Source organism: Buteo buteo, chromosome 3 (assembly GCF_964188355.1).
Source record: "Buteo buteo chromosome 3, bButBut1.hap1.1, whole genome shotgun sequence".
Taxonomy (NCBI): domain Eukaryota; kingdom Metazoa; phylum Chordata; class Aves; order Accipitriformes; family Accipitridae; genus Buteo; species Buteo buteo.
Window position 1 is genome coordinate 65,036,074 of NC_134173.1, and position 23,409 is coordinate 65,059,482.

Below are 23,409 nucleotides of genomic sequence, written 5' to 3' on the forward strand. Positions count from 1 at the left end.
TGTGCCAGGGCAAAGCGGGCTTGAAAAATAGCAGTAATGAGGAGCAGCAGCAGGCCACGCACGTGCTCTCTGCTTCCCCAGCTATGGAGGGTAGTAACTTCGAGTGGACGGGAGGGCTGGAAAATACCAGCTCACGTGTGAAGTACTTTGGCCGTGAACTTCAAAGCGCTTCCCAAAAGGAGGTTGGATTGCTATTCCTGTTTTACAGATCAGGAAGCTGAGGGAAAAGGAATTGTTTTGACCGAATTCATCTAGCAGCTGCTGGCAGAGGCAGGCAGAGACTCCGAGCGCTACCCACATACTGTGCTGGCTCTCGGCTCAGGGACCCGTCCCTGCCCGCTCCACTGCCCAGCTGCTCTGCTACGCGGTGGCAAATGCCTGCTTGGGAATCAGGCTGGCGACATGATAACAACAGCCTTCAAACCGTGCAGATGTATGGTTTCAAAGCAGAAGCGCTGATCAGAAATACCATGAATTAGTCATAATCTTATCAAAAATATTTTATTTATGAAAGTAACAATTATACTATACAACCTATATTGGAAGTACATTGAATAATTGCTAGAATAAATACAGGCAATTAATTCAATCTTTTTATAGAATGAGAGGATTTATTTGACATTTGAATGTTAACCCAAGCTTTAACTTACATCATAAATAGTTAAAAGGCATAGTCAAGTTTTTTTTTATTTTTACTGTTTCTTTTGCTTTTTTTAATACTGTTCTATTTTGTAATCAACATGAATCAACTCTCTGATCATTAACATAATATTAGTATGACTTTCAAGCAATCATGTACCTCAAGATAATCAGACAAATAAGGTAGTGTGTGTGCAGTTCATTCTACAGCAGAATCTATTCATGTCTGCATAAAAAAGAGAAGCTGAAAATGCTTCTAAGTTCTTTAAGCATCATATGCTGATTTCTGCTTTACCACAGTGCTTTTAATACCAGAATCTAAAAAGGGCATGTATCTGTATGCAGCTGGCTTTCTGTTGCTCTTTATAAATTAATTTAGGGCTCAATGCCACATTCCTTTGGCTGGTGAAGGACTGCAGAATTTAGTCGTGAATATTATTTCTCAAAACCATGGTCCAAAATAAATGTCCAAGACTGATTATTAGGCACCAAGGATGTGATGGATTTGCTAAGGCTTGATGTTTTCTGATTAAAAATTGGCTTCTTTTCTGGTAGATATGCTCTAGTCAGACACAAATTATTGGGCTCAGTACTGGGGTCTGTATTACACTGGATGTCAGAGAAGCTGATGCTATATTTTCTGTAAACTGTGTGAAGGGCACTGCAGAAGTTTTATAGTAAGACACCCACATTTTGAAAGTGTTGATTTTAAACTCAAAAATCTGAACAATCTGCTTGGTAACTAGCACATTATGAACAACTACGACCATCAGTGAAGTCAACAGTAGTTTTGGGTGTCCAATATTTCTCCAGATCCAAAGTTTTTTGACTCCTCAGGTCCCGTATAAAATCAGTGGGAGCTTTCCTATAGCAATGTCTTTTCCAGTGGCATGGAGGTCTGCCTTGCCTTATGGCTATTGCGCATGCCAGGGATATTATGCTCTCAGCAGAGAAGCAAATTTCCCTTTTAAAATGTTACCCAAAACAAAACCCCAAATTGCACATATCTACCCCTTTGGCCTTTTTTACGCCTTTTTTATGCTTGTATTCAAAAACTGACAATGTTGGGCCTTTCCTAATAAATGTCTTCAAAGAGCACATTTAAATGCCTTTTCACAGAAATAACCATTCATCAGTTGCAAAAATGCAGAGAGACTTTTTATTCTTTCTGTTGTGAACAATATCAATTCAGCACAAATTGGGGGGGGAGAAAGTATGATCTTTTTTCCCAAATGTACTTAAAAAGGCTAAAGAACAAAATGGTGGGGAGGCAGCTTTTTTTGGCAGATAGTAAAATATAAAATATGTGATTTAAAAAAAAGTTGGCTTAAAAATACACACACACAAATAATACAATAATATAAAAATACAGCTCAGCCAATGGCCTCTTAAAATTTACCTTTGGCATTACATTTGGCAGCCTAACACAAAAGACCCTTCCTATAAACAGAACTATAAAAAAAGAGAAGTTCATAAATTAGGTTGCAAGGGGTTGTAAGATCCTTTTCTTGATTCTCCAAATTCCTTTCCTTCCTGTCCACACACATAAGCATGACCAGTGAGGTATATAGAACGTAACACTGTCAGGCGTATGCACAATAAAAAAAAGTGCATAAACATAGAAGTTCTCCCATTTTCTTGCGAACAGGTCGAAACTGTGTGGTTTGCATGTTCCCCCCCTTGGAAAAAATAAAATCATTTTTTATTGTTGGATTTTTTTTCCTTACTTTGGCAGGATGAAAATGAACCCAGAGGAATATAAATGTCCTATTCCCAGCAGCAATGATCCATTTCCCTTGGCAACATTCATCTGATGCCACAGATACTACAAGGTCGTTGGGTTGCTTTACAACGCTCTGGGTAACTTCCCACGGAAACATCATACGTCTAGCACCATGTCATAGTGTTGCTCTTTCTTCCGCCTGCCACATTTGGTGATAAGAACCAAGTACAAAGTCAAAAGCATAACCCAGTAACATGCATAGAGTATTGTGCCAATGATGAGAACTGTCTGTTTTGACTCAGAAAATGGCTTTTTTGATTCCTTGTAGATAGTGAAAATTACGCCACCTAGGAGGATTGTAAACCAAATGGAGACTGGAATGAGTCCTATAAAATTAACTACAATGGTTTTTCTTCCTGATGTGCCCCACCCTGCTTTGTTTATCGTGGCAATTGCAAACATCTTTGCTGGCAGTAAACTTGACATGTACAACACTGAGTAGAGTGACATGAAAACCATGACAATGTTGCCCCTAAGGAAGCTGGCAAAGGAAGACTTTATCAGGCCCACTAACTGAACTGTCAACAAGAAGAGGAGGATGTTCCAGATTTTTCCCCTGTAGAAGAGCTGAATGACTGTGGCGATAAGGAAGAAAGGAAAGAATCCAGTGATTACAGCTTCATAGGTCATCCACAAATGGTGCTTGTGGAACCACATTGCATTATAAAGCCACTCTCTAAAGTACGATTTACTCCAGCGGGTCTGCTGATTCAGCCACCTGAGATACTCTATTGGTGTTTCGGTAAGGCACTTGGATCTAGCTGTGTATTTTGTTGCATAGCCCAGACTTAGCACTCTGTTAGTTAGATGCCTGTCATCTCCGAAGCTGCACTGGGAGCCCATAAATTCTTGATTGTACCAATCTTCCACAAATTCATGGAGTAAAGAGTTTCTGTACATTCCCAGAGGTCCGCTGATGCACTGTACACAGCCAAAATAGGACTGACAGGCTCTTTCTATGTTAAATGCCATCCAGTATCTCACGCTGCTCAGAAAGGAGATCCAGGAATCGTATTTGTTCAAAATCTGCAAAGTAAAAAAAGTTTTCATTTCAGATGAGCTCTTGAGACAGAAAATATACACATTGGATCAATAAGGAATTTGCAGAGACTAGAGCACCATTAGCTGAAATACAGGGGGAACATCACTCCTGTGTCCAACTCATGGTGAATCCAGGACTTACCTTATTTACAGTCCAGGACATTGACAGGAAAGGCGAGATGAAGCCTTCAAATGTCTGTTCCACCAAAGTACTCTCTTCTTCCTCACAACCTTTCCTATTCTCCACCAAGAAACTTGTTTTCTGACTCATTCTTCCTTTCCCTTCACCCCCAGTTAAGGACCTGCTGGACTCAGACTTTCCCGAGAGGAGATGGTGGACTCCCAGATGTGGCCTCCTGCTTCTCTGCCCCCCCCCCCCCCGCACACATCTCTGGGACTCACGGGACTTCTTCCAGCCCTCCTAAAGCTATGCCGGAGCATGAGAAAGGCTGAGCACATGGTCTTTGGCCTACATTTTCGGTATCACAAGGCTGGCCCTAGAGGTTTGACCCCTGGACTATGTCCCCATATCTGACATTAGGCCCCCTGAGGAACAATCTGTCCTGATCTGTCTCTGCAGTACCAGCCCCGTTATGTTTCCCCCAGACACACTGTGAGACTCCAGTAGAGCCTTGCTTTGGCCCGCATGAAGGTCTCAGTCTTTCTCTTCCGTAAGCCCCAAAGCTCACCTGAAGGTCAGGCCTACACTTAAAATACAACATAGACATAGTCTAGGAGTCTGAACACTAAATGGAGGTATGAGCGCGTGCAGATGCCCAAGTCCACGTCTTCACATCCAGGTTCTCAGCACATACCTCGTGCTGGGGAATGTGGCAAGGAGGGGCACAGCAGGGTGGCAGTGCCAGCTCTGCGCTGATACTTTCTCAGTGTGGGGATTTTCAGGGCAATCTGTGGCCTTCTACAACTAGAAAGCGTTTCCCTGCAACTAGAAAAAAATAGGCTTTTGCTCTGATGGTCCTAATTTCTGTCAGGTTTGGAGGCCAAGGGCCAATCTTGTCTCTATTTCTATTTAATTCCAGAACATTTTAGAAGCAGCAGGGCTCAGGGATAGGCTCAAGCCTGGCTCAGATGTATTTGGTGTATGCTGGAAAGTGAATTGGGGAAAAAAAAAGCCCAGCACCTCCATTCTGTCACCTTTCCTCCCAGAGGACGCATGTCCTTCCCACCTCTCTCTGCAGATGCTTATGAACCTTCAGTATCAGCTGAACCCGTACTGTCTCCCTCCAGCTGTACTCACAGGTGCCTGGCATCTCACATGGTCGAGTGAGTGTGACACCTGGTTTGTGGTCAGTCCAGAGCCGCAAAGATATCCAGGCTTCTGTGGGAATCTTAATTTCTGGAGTTAAGAGCCACATGCCTACAATACTTCTGACTATTGGGGTGTTCATTAGCAAGTGCTTGCCCATATAGATGGCTCTTTCTCCTCTGTCTCACATAAAAGCCCAACTGAGTAGGGGGGACCAATCCTAAGGCCAACTGAAATATTCATATGCATTTTTCTTTATAAATTGCAGCAGAAGCAATTGTGTCAAAAAAGAATAAACAGCCCTTTGCTGTAGCTGTCAGCCAAACTCGGCAATGCTGGAAATCCTAACAGAAGTGGAGCTTGGCTGACTTGGGGGCTTTCCATTGTCCTGCCTGACAGAGATGCAGAGGAAACCCAACAATGCACAGAGTGCATAGTGCACTGTGTTTCAAAAAGGCTTTTATTCCTAACAATCTTGGCTGCCAGTAGTAACATAATTGAAGTGCTTGGGGTGCTGGACTTGGCTTTGGGAGACCTGTTCTCAATTCCCTGCTCCCCTATAGCTTTTCTTTGGTACCCTGAGCAAGCAATTATACTGAGAGACTCAGAGCTGCCACTACAGTCCTGACAATGCCATGGGGCCTGACATGCCAACGTATATGGGGCAGAATAATATTTGTTTGCTTTCTATGGGTGTTAAAAATATACAGTGCTCACATCCAAGAATAAGAATTTATGTTCAACAGACAGAAAGGTTGAGGTATCACGAGAGCCTCTGTAATGGTATCACAGTATATTCAACGCTATTACAGGCAGGGAAATCTGTTGCAGTGCAAATAGTTGCTGAAACCCCTCTGTTAATCTGAAAACTGTCATACTCACCTGCACATCACCTCCAACGCCTCCAACCATTGGATCTTCTTCTAAAACTTTTACCATCTCCACAGATGAGGCTGGATCAAGCATTGTATCTGAATCACAGACCTACAAGTAAGATAAAACAAGAACAAAAAAGGGTTAAGAAGTACACTAGAGAAGAAAATAAAAATAATGTGAGTGATTGTAGTGACTCTAAACGCATATTCTCCTGAATACAATTAAATCTCACTTTGGAGTCTGCACTGATACTTCTGTTAAAGGCCATTTGTATCAGGCAGCAAGGAGCGGTGCTGAATGAAACAGTGCTTGTTAGGGCTGTGCACGCAAAAAAATCCTCTTTTCTGTATCAGCTCTATTTGTTTTACTGGCACACTGGGCTGGCTTCTTCGAATAAGATATGCTCTCAAAGATGGGGCACTGCAGAGCAAGACAATGTTTGTGGGTGTATGGCAGATTCCTGCTGAGCCCTAAAGACATAAAGTTTCCCTGCATCGGCTGCATGGTTGGAGCACCCTGGTCAAATGTTTCCCATTGCCATATGAGGGAAGGAGCGAGGAGTTAAATTCCAGACACTTGTTATAAAAAAGAAATAGAAAAAGTCAACTTGGAGTCTGGGAAGAAACCTAATAGTTCTTTCACTCTCGGAAGGCTTTAGCAGTCCACGTAAGATGCATTTTGGATTCCAGAACAAACTCATTTTTAATTTTAGATGCATGATGTGTTATTAGTAATGCAGGGATTTGACATTTGATATATAGAAATTATTTGCTATTTTCCTCTGGCATTCTTATAAAAAATATGTAAGGCCAGAAAGAGCATGTCCCGAAGTACAGTACTCCACGAGACCAGGGCAGAAATAGATGACACACAGAAGGCGTTTCAGCCACACAAACACTCCTAGTCAACTAAACACTGTGTACATTAGGAATTGGCTTTCCCCCGGAGAGTAGGAGGAGGGTTCAGACAGGCTGGCCAGCCTGCGAGGCAGCTGGCATTGCTTTCGTTTGCTCAGAGGAGAATGACAGGGGCTGCAGCCTGTTTAAAATGAGCGGGTGTCTCCTTATCGCAGCTGCTGCTGCTGAAAGCGGTGCCCCCATCGTCTGTAAACTCATTTCACAGACACCCAGAAACTGGAGCAGAGGAGGCTGTCCCAGAAACACCCCTCTAGCTGGCTGAATCCTGCCCTACAGATTCTCATGCTGCTTCCAGTTTATCCCCATGTTGCATTCCTGTGATTTCAGATGGGGACAGTAGGGGCAAAAGTCGGTAGATCTGCATGAACAACATATTAAGTCAGATTCTGGTGAGGCTTCATATCGGGTATCCTAATTTTGGTGTCCTTTCGCCCAACCTTTCAGTTCAGCCTAAGGTGTCTCGCTCCAGGGGAGCAGAAACTTTCATGTCTGGTCTATGAGGGGGGAGGAGAGTGTTTTGGGACTCTGCTACAGACCAGACTTGAGCGGGGAGGTTACCTGGGATAGTCGGGCTGCATAGTTCAGGATGCAGCTGAGTGTCTGCCAACATGCTCCCCTCTGTGCTCGCTCGGAGGGGGCCAAGAGGAGAAAGGTGATGAAAGCTCTCATATTTCCATCAGGAGAAAAGCCACAAGCATCTCCAGCTCCTGCTAACTTGATGCATCCAGCTCCTCTCCCCAAAGGACTCATCCCGAGGAGCACCTCTGTAACCTGGCCAAGATGTGCCTCCAACTTTGGTGGAAAGCTGTCATCAGTGATAGCACTTGGTGATAGAAAGGGAGCAAAACAATTCTGCTGAAGAGGAGAAAGGATGCCTATGTTTTTATCTGGGGCTTCCTGCACAGACCTGTTGCCGAGTGTTTTGAGCAGGGAATTTGCTGTTGCTGACCACCCAGGGCTCCGGCAGTGATACTCATCCCATTTCTTGTGACAGCGAGTAGTGGGCTGGGATCAGCTCCCTCCCCAGCTCCTCCAATTTCCCTCCAGCACTTGTCACTTGATGCAGCTGAGCAGCCCCACACTATCAGATGCATTTATCAATAGCAGAAAGACCTGCCCATAAGCAACATCATTAATCTGAGATGAGGAATCCTGAAAACACTGGATTTATTTACAAATTACCAGCATGTGTCCTGGGCATGCTAGCACAGTGGACATGTCTGGGTTTCTGGGCCAAACCTGACAAGCCATCATTTTCCATTCGGATGAGGTTTTTGCAGGTGAAAAGAGGACACGCCCAGAGAAGGACAGACACTTAGGAACCCAAATAAAACACATCAAGGTCTGCCCAGCCAGGGGTGGCCTAGCACAGCCCAAAAGGTAATTTGTCACCTTTCCACTTAAGGGCTTAGTGACCTAGAAATTACTGCCTTGGGTCACAGAGTCGCATGAAAGGGACACTCGACCTTACGCGCGCTGTTCAGATACTTGTTATAACCAGTGGCAGTTTATCTAAGCTGCTTTGAGAACTTCAGGCTGCGCTGGTACCTCCATTAGCCAAGATGAATTGCATCCTGGCTGCCCCGACCAGCTCTGAGCAGACAATATCTGCCAGTTTAACTCCTTGCACCCTCCTAACCTCTTCCAGGATGGAAATAAGCCTTCACAGCAGTTTCAGGTATTTAATGAGGGGCCACTAATGAGCAACAGCTCGTTATCTGCATTGGTCTGACTGCTTATGATTGCCTGTCCGTAACCTGAAGGTGTCTTTTAAGAACCGTAAGGCCCACAGTTTCAGGGGTGGGCAATAGTGCTGACTGGTCCACTTTTTTAGTGCTTGATCATCGATGCAAATTGCTCAGCCCTTAAAATGTCAGGCCTGTTTAAAGTAATTTACCCTGGGTACCCCCAAAGAACCATTTGAAATATCTCAACCTCCATTCATTCATAAAACAGAGCCACATTTTAGCTGCATTACATCATGACTGTGTAGTAGCCAGGGCCACCAAGGTGCTGCATTTCTAGTATAGATGTGACTGTAGATGTGACTGTGGCATCAATCATTACTGCAGCCTTTGGTAGCTGCTTACAGGAGCACTGCAGTCCCTGACACATTCACTAGGACTTCTGAGCCAGGTCAGGAGCATTAATTGACTGAAAAAACAGAAATAACTCTTCCATTTTCTCAGTTTATGGTATGACTGTTGAAATAGAAACACTTTTTCCAGGTTCCCTGAACAAATGCAAGAGCTGGACTGAGGGAGGAAACTTGCAGAGAATCTGTTTTCTCCCTGCCTTCTCTCTCTGCAATCTGATACTTCTGTGCAAAGTGATTATAAAACCACGCTAATAAAGAAAACCAGCATTTTTATCCCATCATAGTCCCTCACAGCACAGAACCAAACTGCAGACAATGGAGAGCTTAAGCCCATTGTTTTCAGACAATAAATCAGTTTCAATTTTGGAAGCAGTAGGGGATGGGTTTTAAATCTTTGCCTAACTTTCCCATCTCCAGTAACAGTGTGGTTCCCAGCACTTTTCGGTTTCTGCCCCTCCTGTGCATGGAGGACTCGCTGCCCTCAGCCCAGCTACCGGCAGCCTTTCCGCATCCCTTGGACACTGTGCCTGTGGATGCTGTGCGGAGCGGAGCGCGCACACCCCACACCCCCCCTCGCACAAGGCTGGGCATGGACCCCACGAACACATAGGGCTCAGCCACACAGCTGCCCTGAGCCAGCCAAGAGCATCTCGTGGGGAGCTGCCGCTCCACTGGAGGAGACTGCCGGATGCTCTGAGGTCGGGAGAAGGGGGGAAGGGCTGAGGGTGGTTTATTAGGAAGATCATGTCACATTCAGTGGGATTAGTCAAATGAGCCTTGCTGGCCTTGATCGATATGGAAGGGTCCTCAGTGTCCAGCCAGAAACCCTGATCCCACTCCCCTTCCTCCACACACGACCTCTTCCCCTTCCCGCAGTCAGCAGGGCTGTTTGCAGGAGCAAGGAGTGCTTCCATGTGTAAGGCAAAAACATAGAAAATCTTTCACGGGATCCAAGGCAGCTGGAAAGAAATGTGTCTCTGCTGCTTTGGAAACAGGGAGAGAGGACCCAGCCTAATTCATTTTTAAGTGAATAGTGTCATAAGGGCTTTAAAGGCCAAGTCGCGGTGAGTGAGGTAATGCAGCTGTAAGTGATGAAGCAAAAGCTCCTTCAGGCTTTAGCTGAAGAAATCTTTCTTTCAAGGCTGCACATTGACCCTTTTATTGAACACTCCGCATGGCCTTCGAAGCCTTTAAAATATCCCCATCTTTTTTACAGACTCCATCACTGCTCCGAGACACTCCCTGGTGCCACCAAATACCTGTCTGTCTGCTTGCATATGGGGCCACTAACAACCTCACAAAATAAAACCTTATCCAAGATCTCAACCTACAGGAGCAGAGATGGGGTCTTCAGGAGGCCACTGGCTTTGTCGGAAGCAAAACCATTTGGATGAGGAGGCAGTACTGAAGTCTGGGAAAGGATTTCAGATTTCTCCAGTAGCTGGTGCACAGATTTAACATATTCATGGATAGGTTGACCATTTTAAAAGGTAGCAAAATACGCTTTTAACGGTCAAGCTGTTTCCAAACAGACTGAAAGGAGCACTGTGTTCATCAGGGACTAGGATGGCCTCTAACATGCTGCACGAAATACACAAAAGCTGCTTTCTTTCAAAGTGTGTTTGAATTGGCACTGACCTGGTGCTCTAATACCTACCTGTACATAATCCACGCTTCTCCCCAGTGCTTTGAATGCTGTGTACATTACTTCTCTTTTTCCACCCCATTTCTGCATGATGCAAACACTTTTGTTGGACAGGACCAGCTGAGATACATGTTGCATGCTCTCTCTGTGAGACTCCTCCGTCTCACCCGGACCTTTGTCGTGGAAGTTATTACTCCAGATATAAGTGGCAGATTTGTCCCTACCCATGATTTCAGTAAAAATGTCCATCATGTAAACGTCATCTTCCGAGTTCCCATCAATGACCATAACAACTTTAATTCCAGGGTAGGTCAATCTTTTCACAGAAAGTAAACATTTTCTTAAGTAGTCAGGATCCTCTTGATAGGCAGCAATACAAAGGGCAACTGTTTTGTTCAGCTTGATTGGAGTCTCTAGCGACCGCTTCATTTTCCTGTGCTCTAGGAAGGCAAACAGGCTTTGGATGATGAGATGTGATGCCAGGATAGCACCATAGAGTCCAAAGGAGAAGTAGTAGTTGTCTGTTTGGATGAACTGGTAGCCCACAATGTAAGCAGCGGTGATTCCCAGCAGGAGGGACACCCCGAAGAGGGTGGTTCCAAGTATTCTCAGGATACATATAAACCTCTCACAATACATCTGCAAAGAAGCACGGAAGCCGTTAGCAGAGCCACCACTTGCTGATATAAGACCTCTTAAGAGGTGTGTGTGGCTACAACATAGAGCTTGGCATCAACAGATACACCCTGTGCTTCTGGCTGTGTCACGGACTTACCGCATCACCTTGCTCAACATCTATTTGCAGTACTTCCTCCACGTGAAGTAAGATTCAAATACATTTACTGTACCAGGGATGTTTTCTACCATTTGTAATGTCCTCACAGAAGGTGCTCTCTGTGTCAGGATCTTATTTTGGCAGCCTGGGCTTGCTGAATTGAGACCCTCTGTCTTATTACCCTGGGGGGGGTTGGAGAAGGGGCTTTTGGGCCACCACTCGCTTCATATGGTCATGGGTGAGCGGAACAGCTGAATGTCTGGGCAGCCCCTCCTCATCCCCCATCCATGTCATAACTGCATCCCACCCTGAATCGCTTCTGTCGCTTAGTTATATTTGCAAAAATATTGGAAAGACATTCTTAAAACAGATGTCTGAATGTATTTATAATTTTTTAAACAGATGTCTGACTATATTTATAATTTATATTTATATAATCAGACATCTGCTTTAAAAGGTCTTCTTAATTCCACTGCAAAAATGTATTATTCATACATTTGTGTACATAGATATATGCACGTGTGAGCATGTGTGTATAGGGCTAAAGCTTGACTGAGATTAAGTCTGTGGCAAAAGTACACATTAATTTAACAGAGCCAAGACTCCACCCTGGACTCAGAAATTCATTAGAACATCAGTTGATTCTGACCACTTCTGCATATTTAGGTTACCTGCCTGCAAAATCTTCTAACCTAAGCTCTGGGCTCTGGAGGAGCTGGCTGGCATGGAGGGTGCTCTGGCATTTGAGACAAACGATGTAGGCAGGCAGACAGGCATAATGTATTGCTGCTTAACTGCTTTTTCTTGACAATCCCATTAACGACTTTATGCAACAGCTTTCTCAGGATTACAGGAAAGTTAATGACAATGTCTTATGTCAGTTGATGTGTTTGACGTTAAGGACATAAAACAGATAATGTCTATTTAAGGCTAACCCAGCAAGTGCGTTGCAAGTCAATGAATCTGAAACTCATGCTTGAATATCTTGCTGAATTAGGACCTCTCAGAGTAATGGTCTTAATGTTTGTATTTTCTTACTATTATTCATATTTTCCCTGCTGCTATCATCTTGCTCGTCTGCTGATCATGTTTGTTTCACCATCTGTTGGCCAAAGCTGAAGTTGGAACAGCACTTCCTTACATCATATATGCCTTTAACTCTTTCTTGAAAAAAATACTACCAAGCTGCAGCAGCATAGCTGTCATCAATTATATTTCTGTCTGAAAAGTTACAGGCTTGGAAAAAAAAAAAAAGTCAACACAGAATCACTTACAAAATAAAAATAAACTAGGCGAGCATAAAGTCTGAGGTTACAAAGACTATGCGTTTTTCCACTGGCTATTTAGGGTCTTAAATTTCAAGACAGGAGGAAGCCTCTTAAATGTATATTTGGAGACACTGTTAAAGAAATCGGACCCTATCTCTAGGACTTCCTTGAATACTTAACGGCTGGGCTCCAACAGGTGCTATAATCACCCACCAGCAAAAGGGACCGTCCCTGCCCTGGCCTGTCTGAAAGTCTTTCACAATGGGGGTCATAAAGAAGCCTAATAAAAGATAGCTTATGTTTACCACCACTATAGGTGAATTAAAACTCAGTGCCCAAAATAGACTCGCTTTAGAAAACAGATTAAGTAATGGATCCCCTCTAGATTACCTTGAAGTCAAATAGCCTGTGTGTTTATTAATCCCTCAAGCACACAGAAGGTCACAAACATCAAGGTAAATGTTTCATTAACAGTGCAGTTGTACTCTGCTTTCCCATTTGGGGTCCACTATTTCTCTTCTCTTGCCAGAAATAGAAAATTCCTTTTAGTGAGTAGGGGCTAAAGTCTGCTTACATTAAGAATTATACGGCTGAAATAAATGGAGCGCTTGTACGGGTAGGGCTCACAGGATTTAGATTAAGATCTGGAGCGTTTACATTTGACTGACTATATACTGTACCAGCCTTCTTTTATATTAATTTGCTATTGCTTTTCTCTTCATATGAAGTGTTTCCACACAAAAGGAGAAAAAAAATAAAAGAATTCTCTGATCTTGTCATTACAGCACAGCTTCCCTCCCTTGCAAAAAACCCGTCTTTTAAGATCAAGAAATGGATTTCTGGTCTTAATAAAACAGCATTTTTTTTTTTCTATCCTTTCACTGTCAACCTTGGGAAAATAAAATGTGTTTTGATCTAAATTCCTGGCTTTCATCAAAGAAACTTTCCCCTTTGTATGTGCAATTGAGGTTTTTATGTATAGTTCTTAAACTGACTGAATCTCAGGGAAAGTCTGGAAAACGTTGCTCAATATTCTCAAGCTTTAGCACGTGAGCTGTTGATAGCTTGCCCAGCAGAACTGATCTTTATCAACACGAACGTGCCCAAACAATGGCAAAGAAGCCAAAACCTCTCCACCCTTCTCCAATAATTGAGCCAAGAAGTTAAAAGGAAATGACGCTTGTGCAAGTCTGGGACCAAAAATGAACTGCTGAGTCAAATACTAGCACCGAGGGTAGGGAATCGCTGCATCAGACATTCTAAGGACAGGCAGTGCTGTTATGAGTATCTAGCCTGGCCTAATGCAGTGAAATGTAAAAGGACATCCTTCATAAGACATCAGTTGAAATCCATTCCTGAAGTTTCCTGAGCTTGTCACACAAAGCTAAAATCGAGTATTATGAGAGAACCAGTGTACAGTACTGTGTTTTAACAGTGCAAGCCTAAAATAATGCCATGCTGAGTCAAGCTGAGTCAAATACTTGGTGAAGGAGAAACACCCACGTTAACTTTCAAAGCCACAATTACTTTTCAGTCATTTCGCTGATAAGCACTCTTTCTAAGGGCTAGCAATATTCTTTCAGAAAGATGTGATTGCTTATAGCCAAACTTGCTATCACTACAGCCCTATTCAACAGCTGACTAATTGGTGGAGGGTACCGTACACACCTCATTCGTATGATCAGTGCAGGTTAGTGTTTTGTTTATGTCTCAGCCTAATGGATATTCAGTTCCTTGAGGGATTTAACCCAGTAAGTTTGTCCGGGGAAACAGGCACTGCAGCACTTAAAAAAAAGAAAAAAAGCACTGCCTAGGCTAGGGATGAGCTGCTCAACACACGGAAGACATGCAGCCAGCCCATATTCCTGGATCAACAAAGATAATTGCCAGTCATTTCTGTATACGCATGGAACTGCTGCTACATGGGAACATGGTGTTGGAGTGAGGAGAGGGACAGAGCTCCTCACCTGGTGAGAAGGTGAGTTGGTGGGTTACCTTACTGTGTCTGGAGTCATACCTGGATCTTGCACTTTCTGGGCAGGTTTTTAACCAGTTCTGTAAAGCAGGAGGAGGAAGATCGTACCTGCAATGTTATTTCTTTATTATTATTTTTTTAAGAGTGAAAGCTATTTAGCACTGAAAGAAGTCAGAGGGTCCATTGCTTTGCATCAGCCCTGAGGGACATTTCCAGGGGGCAATAGGATTGCACTGGCTGTGTCAGACTCTTTTTGGAGGTGCCTGTGTCCCCCATGTACTGCACAGGAAGCCTGAAATAGGACTGCTAATTGTACTCTGCACTCTGGGTGCCTAAATCCTTTATGGGCACCTTCACCTAACCCCACCGTGCTGAACCCAGTACAAGCTTTACACAGCCTCCACCAAACAGGCTCAAGGTTTGTATGCACAAGATGAGTGTATGTAGAAAGGCTTCACAGTCTACTACTGAGCAATTTGTTATCATGATCTTGTAGCTGTTTATTTCCATGGATGGAGCTGGTCAGTGCTAACCAGCACACCTAGTAGAAATGAAATATGAAAGCCATATGCTAAATCCTAATGCTACATAGGCTGTTGCTGATTCAATGACACATTTTGATTCACCAAGCAGTCCCAAGTATATATGTGCCTTGTAGCGACTGTACAGGAGGAGGCAACGTATGCCTTTTTGGAGGCTCCTCTGGAAAAGCGTGGCCAAGAAATGAACTGCTGCATGTACCTGACATCAGAGTCCACCTAGTGAACTGTTGGCGTTGTGTCTCTTTTGGAATCCTGATAAAGCCAAACAAAGAGTGTTCTTTTTGGTCACACCAGTGATGAAGGAGAACTTATTCTACATTACTATTAGCAACTGGCATAACTAGAAGTTGTAGTCTTCTAACATTAGTTTCATGAAAGACTTCAGGTAACAGTTGACTGATACCTACACTGTACATATAATGACTGGGGTATTAACTCTAACTCTAGAGATCACACTCCTGTCTCAGACTGAATAATGTCTTAGATCTCAAATTAGAAGAACATAGCAAAATATGATTGAGTTGTCTCTATTCTGAAAAAGATTTAGGCTAGCATTTAACTGTAGTTATGGTACATAGATCTAACTTTAATAAGATCTGGACATTTGACTTAAATTCAGCAGGTCCTTATGCCCTGCTTTGGGCTGGGTCTTTGCTCAGCAAAGAACACTGCTGACTTCCATGGTAAAGTACCACCTTTCCCCCCCTCCAAAATCATATAGCACAGTCTGTCTGTATGGTTATTAACCAGCTTTCATGTATCCCTGAGAGTAACAGGACCTGGAGATAGTTCATTCCTTTGCAAATTCAGGAGGCAAAGAGAAAAAAAAAGCATAATTCGTTACTAATACACCAAGAGAGTAATAAACAAAGTAGGGGCAAATACACATCCAGAAAACCTTGGTGTCTGAACACATCACTGTTATCTGCAGTCTGTTCACTTGTTCTGCACCAGCCATTGTGTAGCTGCTATGAGGATTAAGGAAGCAATCAGGTGGTCCCCGGCATCTGCTGATACAGGACATGGAACCAGTGACTGATGGGAGGTCAAACTGAAGTTAGCTTTGCTTGGAACACATGGGATGCAGCTCACTACATCATCTGTTTCAGAACTCATCTCTTATGTACAACACTCGAACATATTGCCATGTAGTATTTCTGGCTAGCTTTCCCCCAGAAGATTAAAAAGCAAAAGGGCAAGACACAGGAAGTTCGTACATAGAACGTAACGATTTGGAAGGTTGTTTCAAAGAATTAGCACTTTTTAATTTCAAACATCTGAAAACTTTTTTTAAAAACTTTACACTGCAAAAGACAGTATTTGTCTGGGAGTCAACAGTAAAGGTTCAGTCACAAGTGTGCTTATTTTGTCCCCTTCACCTTTAAAGGTTCAAAAGAGCTGTGCCTCTCTCTAGACATCTAGGGCTATGGCCACATCACAAAATAGTCTCATACTGCAGAACAGATCTGCAAAGAGGAACACCTGGTGCTGAGGGCCTAACTCCACCCTCGATACATTCTCATATTTTACTCTGAACTCAGTTTAGTCAGACCCCGTGGATTGAAAACCCATTAGGGTCTGAAAAGTGTGCTCCAGGAGTACATCTTGCAATTAGTTTCATTCAAGAGGAATCCAGTTTGTGCGCCCAGTGATCGCTTTGCAATACAAACCCAAGCAATTTGGTTGGAGAGGGGAGTACTTGTAGCATTGGCTTCAGTAGCAGACTCCTGATTCAAAATAGATTGGTAATACAAACCAACCTCACGTACAAGGTCTGCACATCAGACTTGTCTGCAAATCTTTGTTACAACCAGAAGTGCTGAGCACTGAAAATCTTTGAAAATGGCTCGTTTTTACATACCTGTATAGAAGCTGTATTCTTTAATGTCTACTAGTCATGGTCCTCTGAACCTTAGTGCTGAGGCTTTGGATTCAGCAAAGCATGTAAGTATGTCATTAAAGATAAGTGTGCACTTAAGTATTTTGCTGAAGAGGGAAATCAGTGGATAATATATCCCACAGTTCTGTAGTGCAGGCGTAAAAAAAAAAACAACTTTCTCTGTGAAGCTGCTATTTCTGGGAAACTTATAATAAAAATGTATGCAAACACTTGACAAATTTATTATAGAGATTAATCTCCCTTATGAAGGTTGTCAGAGGGGACATTGCTTAACCACTGCATTTCTTACATTAGGGAATCTTAGAGTGGACTGGAACCCAGACAATTAGGATTTTATTCCTAGTGTTCCCATTCACCTGCTGGGTGACCTTAGGTAAGTGAATTCACCTCTCTCTCTCAGCTTCCTCACCTGTAAAATGGGAATCATGATCATGCAAGAGGTTTTTGGAGGTCTACAAAATGCCTCATAAGGCTTAGATTACTGATATTTGTAATGTTCCTCTTTCTGGTGTGATATAGGACCCACCGGCTCTCTAGTTCCGTATAACTGTTTTTCCTCAAAAAAAACCCCAACAGAAAACCGAACCACACCACTTCCCATTTTCCTTGCCTATATTCACCTGAAGGGATAGTCAGTAGGGGTTTGTCTGTAATAAACACACAACTCTTACTCAGCAGGATGCCTGAGATCAGTGAGGTTGGCAACATAAAAGCTGACACATGGGGGTATAAGCGCATACAGCTACCGAGGGCCGGTTTGCACACAACCAAAGGAAGAATATCAACTTTTATAAGCCTTAAAAAACCCCAACCTCCTTCCTTGTGAGAATAATAGCGTTGACTTCAACAGAGCAGCTGCTTCAATGACGTGAGCGTGTTTGAGTACATGTGCGAGTGTGTGTGTGCGTGCACACAGGCTGACATGTACTGTATGCGGCCTTATACACAAATACTCTGTGCGTATACACAAACCATATCTGAGGGCTACAGTTTTTCACCCAATATTTAGATTAGTTATTAGCCTTATTTTGGTGGCAAAATAAACCATTTATCTTTGAAGTACAAATGATTCCAGGTACACATTAATTACAAGCATAAAATAGCTGTCCAGACTCCCTCTTCTATTTTACAGCCTGCAGAGAGGAAACTGAAAAGTTATGTTACATCTGTACATCTTTACTGCAGCAGAGTTACCATATCTGGTGCTTTTGGTTATTTATCACTTCCAGATTTTGTCATGCCATTGATCTTCTGGAAAGGGCTCACATAAGACTAAAATTAACTCTGGGATTAGGTTTAAAATAAAGAACAGGATTAGCAATGATGGCAAACTGTATCTGCATGCACAGGCTTTGATCAGCAAATCAAGCATCTCCTGTCTGCTCAATGTATGTTTCCAACTAAACTGCCCAAATTTAGTCTCTTACAGGTTTCAGCAAACCACACGGAATGAATTCTACAGTTGTTGGTTGGATTTGTCCCTAACGTAGACAGTGATACATTAGTTGTTAAATTAACCAAAAGAAAGAACACCCCCCCAACAACAAATGCTCTAAGAACTAAATTGTATTTGTACTCAGGTATTTTGGATTGTGGTAAAACAAAAATCTAGTTTAGAAACGTTTTCTGATTGCTGGTTACGAAGCCCATGGATGCTTTTGGCCCAAAGCTGACTGCTCCATGCCTTAATCCAGCAAATAAATATTTATTTGGCGTTCACAGCTTATTATCTTATAACTTGTTTATAAAGCACCAGTCATATCTTTTTTGACTTAGTCGAGTCCCATTACACTGAATGGAGGAGTACTTTGCTGCTTTATACGCTAATCTTGAATAGTAACAAAATGAAGCAAATTTGCTTCCACCCCATAAATATGAACAGCTGAGTGTGTTGCTAGTGAACTAGCATGGGAAGCTCTACTGAATCCAGCAGAGCTGCTCTTCCTACTGGGAAAACCTTTTCCCAGGTTTTTCTGCACTTGCCTGTAGGAGAAGGAAATAAAATGAAATAAAATCCTGGCTTTACTGACACCAGCGACAACACTCCTCTAACCTCAGCAGGGGCTGGATTTTGAGCAGTTTTTCGGGGGAAGAGAACACATTTCTCTGCCATTACCCTCAAATGACATGACCTACCCAGTCCCTGAAAGGAGCCCCAAGGCACCCACGTTACACGCCGTGTGCGCCGGAGAAAAAGCGCACGTGCGCCTACGGAAAGCCGATCCCTAAGGAAGGAGACCACGAAGCAGAGCGCCAGCGGGGAGGAACGCCTACGCCGTGGGAGACGTGGGGCCAGCGCAGGCCCCGAGGAAGGGATCAGACGACGCCCACCCCGCGTGTTGTAGCGTTCTGGGGTCTTCTCTCGGGGCGGGGCAGTGGGGTAAACTCTCCCTCGAGGCCCCTTTCGCCCTCTTTGCCAGCACGGCTACGCGGGGTCCGGCGAGGCGCGCAAGAGCCGGGCCTCGGCCGTGTCCCAGGGACACCAGCCGGCACTCGAACAGGTGCCGGCAGGGGCCGTTGGGGACGGCGGCCCGCGGAGGGCCACCGGCGGGGTTCCCGGCCGCGAAGGAGACCCCGAGGACCCGCAGAGTCCCGAGGGGGTGAACGCCGAGGGGGTGAACACCGCCGAGGGGGTGAACACCACCGGGGGAGCGCCCGCGGCCGCCGCCCTCTCCCGGGCCGGGTCCGCGCGGCTCCACCCGCCGCCGCGGGGCTGCTCCTCCGGGGGAACCCCGGCCGGCCCCGCAGCCAATGGGGGCGGCGCTGCCTGCGTCACGGCGGGTGGGCGGGGCGCCGGGGGGGAATCCCCCGCGCTGCCACGTCACGGCGGAGGGCGGCCCCCGCTCCGCCCGGCGGCCCGTGCTGGGGCTGGCGGGGGCGGCCGGGACCCCCTGCCCGCGGCCGGGACCCCCTGCCCGCAGCCCGGACCCCCTGCCCGCAGCCCGGCCGGGCCGAGCGCGGGCGGCGGGGGGACCTTCCCCGCCCGACACCGGCCGGGCATGGGGGGGCCTCACAGGCGGCGCTGGAGCTGCCTTCGCCCCGCGCCCCCCCGGTGTGACCCTCCTTCGGCCCGACCCCCGCCGCCGCCGGGCGCCGGGCCGGGTCTCGTCGGCGGGCCGCCCGACGGGGCGGGGCGGCGGCGTGCGGCGCTGGAAGTTCGCGGGCAGCCTGCAGCTCCCGCCCCGGCGCGCCCCTCCTCTCCCGTCCCGTCCCCCCCTTCGCCTGCGGGAAAGCGCCCGCCCCGCCCCGCTCCCGCGCAGCGCGGCGCGGCGCCCGGGCAGCTCGGCCGCCCTCGGTTTCTCCCCTCCGAGGAGGGAGCTCGGCCCTCCTCCCGCCGGCCGCCTGCCTGCCTGCCCGCCCCGCCGGCCCCGGCCCTCCCTCCGCTCCTGTCACGTCCCCCCGCCCGGCCCCGGGTGCAGAGGCAGGGGGCGGCCGGGGAGAAGCCGGGAGAAGGCGGCCTGGGCTGCGAGCAGGTCTCGCCTCCCCCGCTGGGCGCAGCGGAGCGGCTGCCTAACCTGTTGCTCCATTTTATTTTAATTTTAGGTTTGGGGTTTTCTTCTTTTTTTTTTTGGGGGGGGGGGCGCTCTGTGTGGTTTGGTTGGTCGCTGGTTTTTTTGTTTGTTTGTTTTTGGGTTTTTTTCCAAATCTTAAAGCTCAGCAGTATCTTAAAGGGATTACACGGAGCAAGGGTTGAAGCTGAAAACCTCATTCATCCTCACTGCTGTCCTATTTATTGCTGAAATAGGTGTAGCGTAGAGCCGGTAAGATCCTCCCCCAGCCCCACTCGTATTTGGGGGATCTGTTTCAGCTTTCCTCCCTTGAATAGTGGGGATGGGTGGGAGGAGAGGGTCTTCTGCTCTTGAGATGACAGAAGCGTAATCATAAATCACCTACCTTGTTTGTCCTTCTGTCCTTTGGTCATAGAGGGGCTCCAGCCAGCTGTGTGGTCTCACGTACCGTTGCTCCCGCTGAACAGTTTCCAAGTTTGAGGTAAAAGATCAAATCGCACTTTTCAGGGACTTACTGAGACGCTCAGAAATAAAAAATAATTAAAAATGAAAATAATAAAAAAATCGTTTAAGGCTATTCAGTCCTACTCATTTTCTCCCACGTGTTTTCACAATTACCATGTATTTGTCTTTCTCTGCTTCAGTTTCTAGCTCAAAGTTGTGGGATATTTTTTTTTTCAAATAATAATAATAAAAAAAAGTTGGAAGTAATAAATTAGGAGTTAGTTTCTCGTGGTCGAAGCTGAAGCTCTTATTTCAAACCCGGCTAGCCAGGAGCCTGGAGAAGTTGCAAGGCAGCGTCTGAAAGTTTGAGATGTACAGCATCAGATAAAGTCTCTTTGGTGATGCCTTGCTGACCGAGTAACTGTTTCAATGAGGTTTCTCAGCAGCAGCAGCAGCAAACGGGTAATATTTTCCAGACGTCTTTTTCTTTCCTGCTGCTGCTGCTGCTTTTCTGCCTCCTCCACGTTATGGGGTCTTTTAACAAGTGAGACTTGAGTTGTTTTAATAGGCGGAGGATGGGAAGAAGGAGGGGAGGGAACTCCTGTAAAAAAAAAGAAACCAACCCTGCCCATTGAAATGATCTCAGCCAAGGACCAGTTCAGCGGCAGGAATTCAATTAGGTAAGTTGCAAATTTTGCAGGGAAACGCAATACACATACGGTGCCACCACCTGATATCCTCTTCGTGCCCCGTAGGCAGGGGTGAGACCCCAAATTTCCCCACTCCCTGCATCTCTGCGCTTGGGGTGTGGGACTCGTCCCTCCCACAGCCACTATTCGGCTGGGACGGGTTTTGCTGCTGCTGGTTTTTATTAATAGGGGAATTGCCTCTATGAATGGATGAACTTTGCAGTTTCCAATCCTGCTTTACCCATTCACTCTCGGAAACATTTGCTGTAGTAAATACCCAAGAAAGCTCCCACTGGCATTAATACCCATGCCACTTGCGTTAAAACAAGCCAGGAAACGCGTTAGGCAGTTTAAGGACTGGAAAACTGCGGTGTTCGGGGTTTTCATTTTCTTTTCTTTTCTCTTTTTTTTTTTTTTTTTTTAACCAGAAGCGTTCACTCTGTGCTCAGTTGATGGTTTACAGTCAGCCAGGGGCACCGGCAGCCACCAGCGCACCCCCCCGCCGGCCGCCCGCCAGCAGCTCCCCCTCGCCCAGACGGGCTCCTTCCCTTTGTAACTCCCCTCCGCCTCGAAGGCGGATTTCCCCGCTTTTCGAGCCCCCGTTTCCACTTGAAACGCTTTACAAAAGACACTAGGTGGCACTGTTGAAGTGAGAGGAGCATCGCGGAGCCTGGTGACACCCAGGGCTGGGACCGGTGCGCGGAGCCGGGCTGGGTGCTGCTGGGGCTCGCCCTGCCCTGGCAGGACCCTCCGGGGGAGGAATCAGCTTCTCGTTCCTCCGTGCTGTTTTCTCAAGCACCGCAAAGGTCGCTGCTTGGAGACGTCGAGCCCACAAAGGGGACCGCGTCCAGACACCGGTTGGGAAACGCGGCGGTGACTCCTCGCCGAGTTATCGCCCGTCTTACCTTCTGGCGTGGGAAAACTTTGCAGCGCACGGGGGGACTCCTCGTGGGCAATAAATGGTTTAAAGTCGATGGTTACTTAGGCTGGGGATTTTTGGGGTACCTCGGGGAAAGCGGTCAGGTTTTCAGGTGTGCTCAGATACTGCCGAGGGGAAGAGCGGCTTTAGGATGTGCATCGAAGTCGAGCTCCTTGGGCAATTGGTCTGCCCCCAAAAAACAAGTCTGCCTCTAGCTTAAGCCAGAGTTTTGTGGCTGTTTTAACCTGGCAGTACCAGGGAAAGCAGCTGTCTTGCTCTCCTGCTTTGGGCTCCTCATTCCTGTCTCCTCACTGTCCCTTTCCCTATGTTCCAAGAACTGACGTAGGTTACAAAATAGTTGTTTGGGGAGAGGGAGCAGCAAAAAAGTAAGAATAGGTAAGTTGGGCAGGGAGAAGGCAGAACAACTGCTTTTGGCAGCAATCTGGTTTATGATGGTCCTTGAAAGCACAGCATGGTTTAGCAAGCATGAAGCCCATCACGGCTTTCAGGCATGCCTCTGTTGCAGGTCTTCCTCCTTAGACAGCACCATTCCCATACTCCAACCACCTCCAAATGATCTGTGTTACACCTCTTGCTACAGGGCCCAGCACATGTCTCTCATCAGGCAAGGGGCAAATTGCAGTGTCTGCTCCAAGCAGGGCCAGAGGGCAGAAGTGTGTCAAGAGGGCTACTGAACCCTCTGTCCATACTAGCCTTCCTACCACCCAAATATCCAGTATAAGCCAAGTTTATAACATGATCAATACTTGTCATTTAGTTAGGCAAGGAGCTACCACCAAGCTCTGCTACTATCGTACATGTAACCAAGTCCTCCACATCTGTGTGAGTCCTAACGCATAATTTCCTGACGTTAGACTTTCTCTGGTGCTGCCAGAGGCAAGAGAGGATTAAGTTTTAACACAGATCCCCCAAGTCCGTCCTTGAACATGGCTACCCCCAAAGCTGTGTCTTGGGGAGCTGTTGCCACCAGCCTCTCTCAGGCTCCCTGGGCACTTGTTTCCCTTGTCTTGATTCAGGGACACGTATGTCCTGCACGGGGGCCTTCACATCTAGGATAATTTCTGAAATGAGGGGGGTGGTGGTGCGGTGGTTTGGGTTTTT

At 46.0% G+C, this 23,409-nt stretch overlaps 1 protein-coding gene across 1 annotated transcript; it reads right to left on the minus strand.

Annotated features, from left to right (window-relative positions):
* Positions 1 to 492: 492 nt before the first annotated feature.
* Positions 493 to 21,203, minus strand: HAS2 (hyaluronan synthase 2). Its single transcript, XM_075023883.1, has 4 exons — positions 20,621 to 21,203; positions 10,279 to 10,905; positions 5,613 to 5,714; positions 493 to 3,448 (listed from the first exon to the last, which is right to left on the minus strand). Exons 2-4 carry the CDS (start codon positions 10,903 to 10,905, stop codon positions 2,519 to 2,521), a joined length of 1,659 nt encoding a protein of 552 aa, XP_074879984.1. The 5' UTR covers positions 20,621 to 21,203; the 3' UTR covers positions 493 to 2,518.
* Between the last annotated feature and the right edge of the window lie 2,206 nt (positions 21,204 to 23,409).

What these genes read in the sequence shown, in the direction of transcription:
- HAS2 (XM_075023883.1), bottom strand. Translation starts at nt 10,905, where the DNA reads ATGTATTGTGAGAGGTTTATATGTATCCTGAGAATACTTGGAACCACC. An exon ending in GAAGCGTGGATTATGTACAG is followed by an intron (nt 5,715 to 10,278) that starts GTAGGTATTAGA and finishes TCTTACTTGTAG; the next exon opens with GTCTGTGATTCAGATACAAT. An exon ending in GCGTTGGAGGTGATGTGCAG is followed by an intron (nt 3,449 to 5,612) that starts GTGAGTATGACA and finishes TTTACTTTGCAG; the next exon opens with ATTTTGAACAAATACGATTC.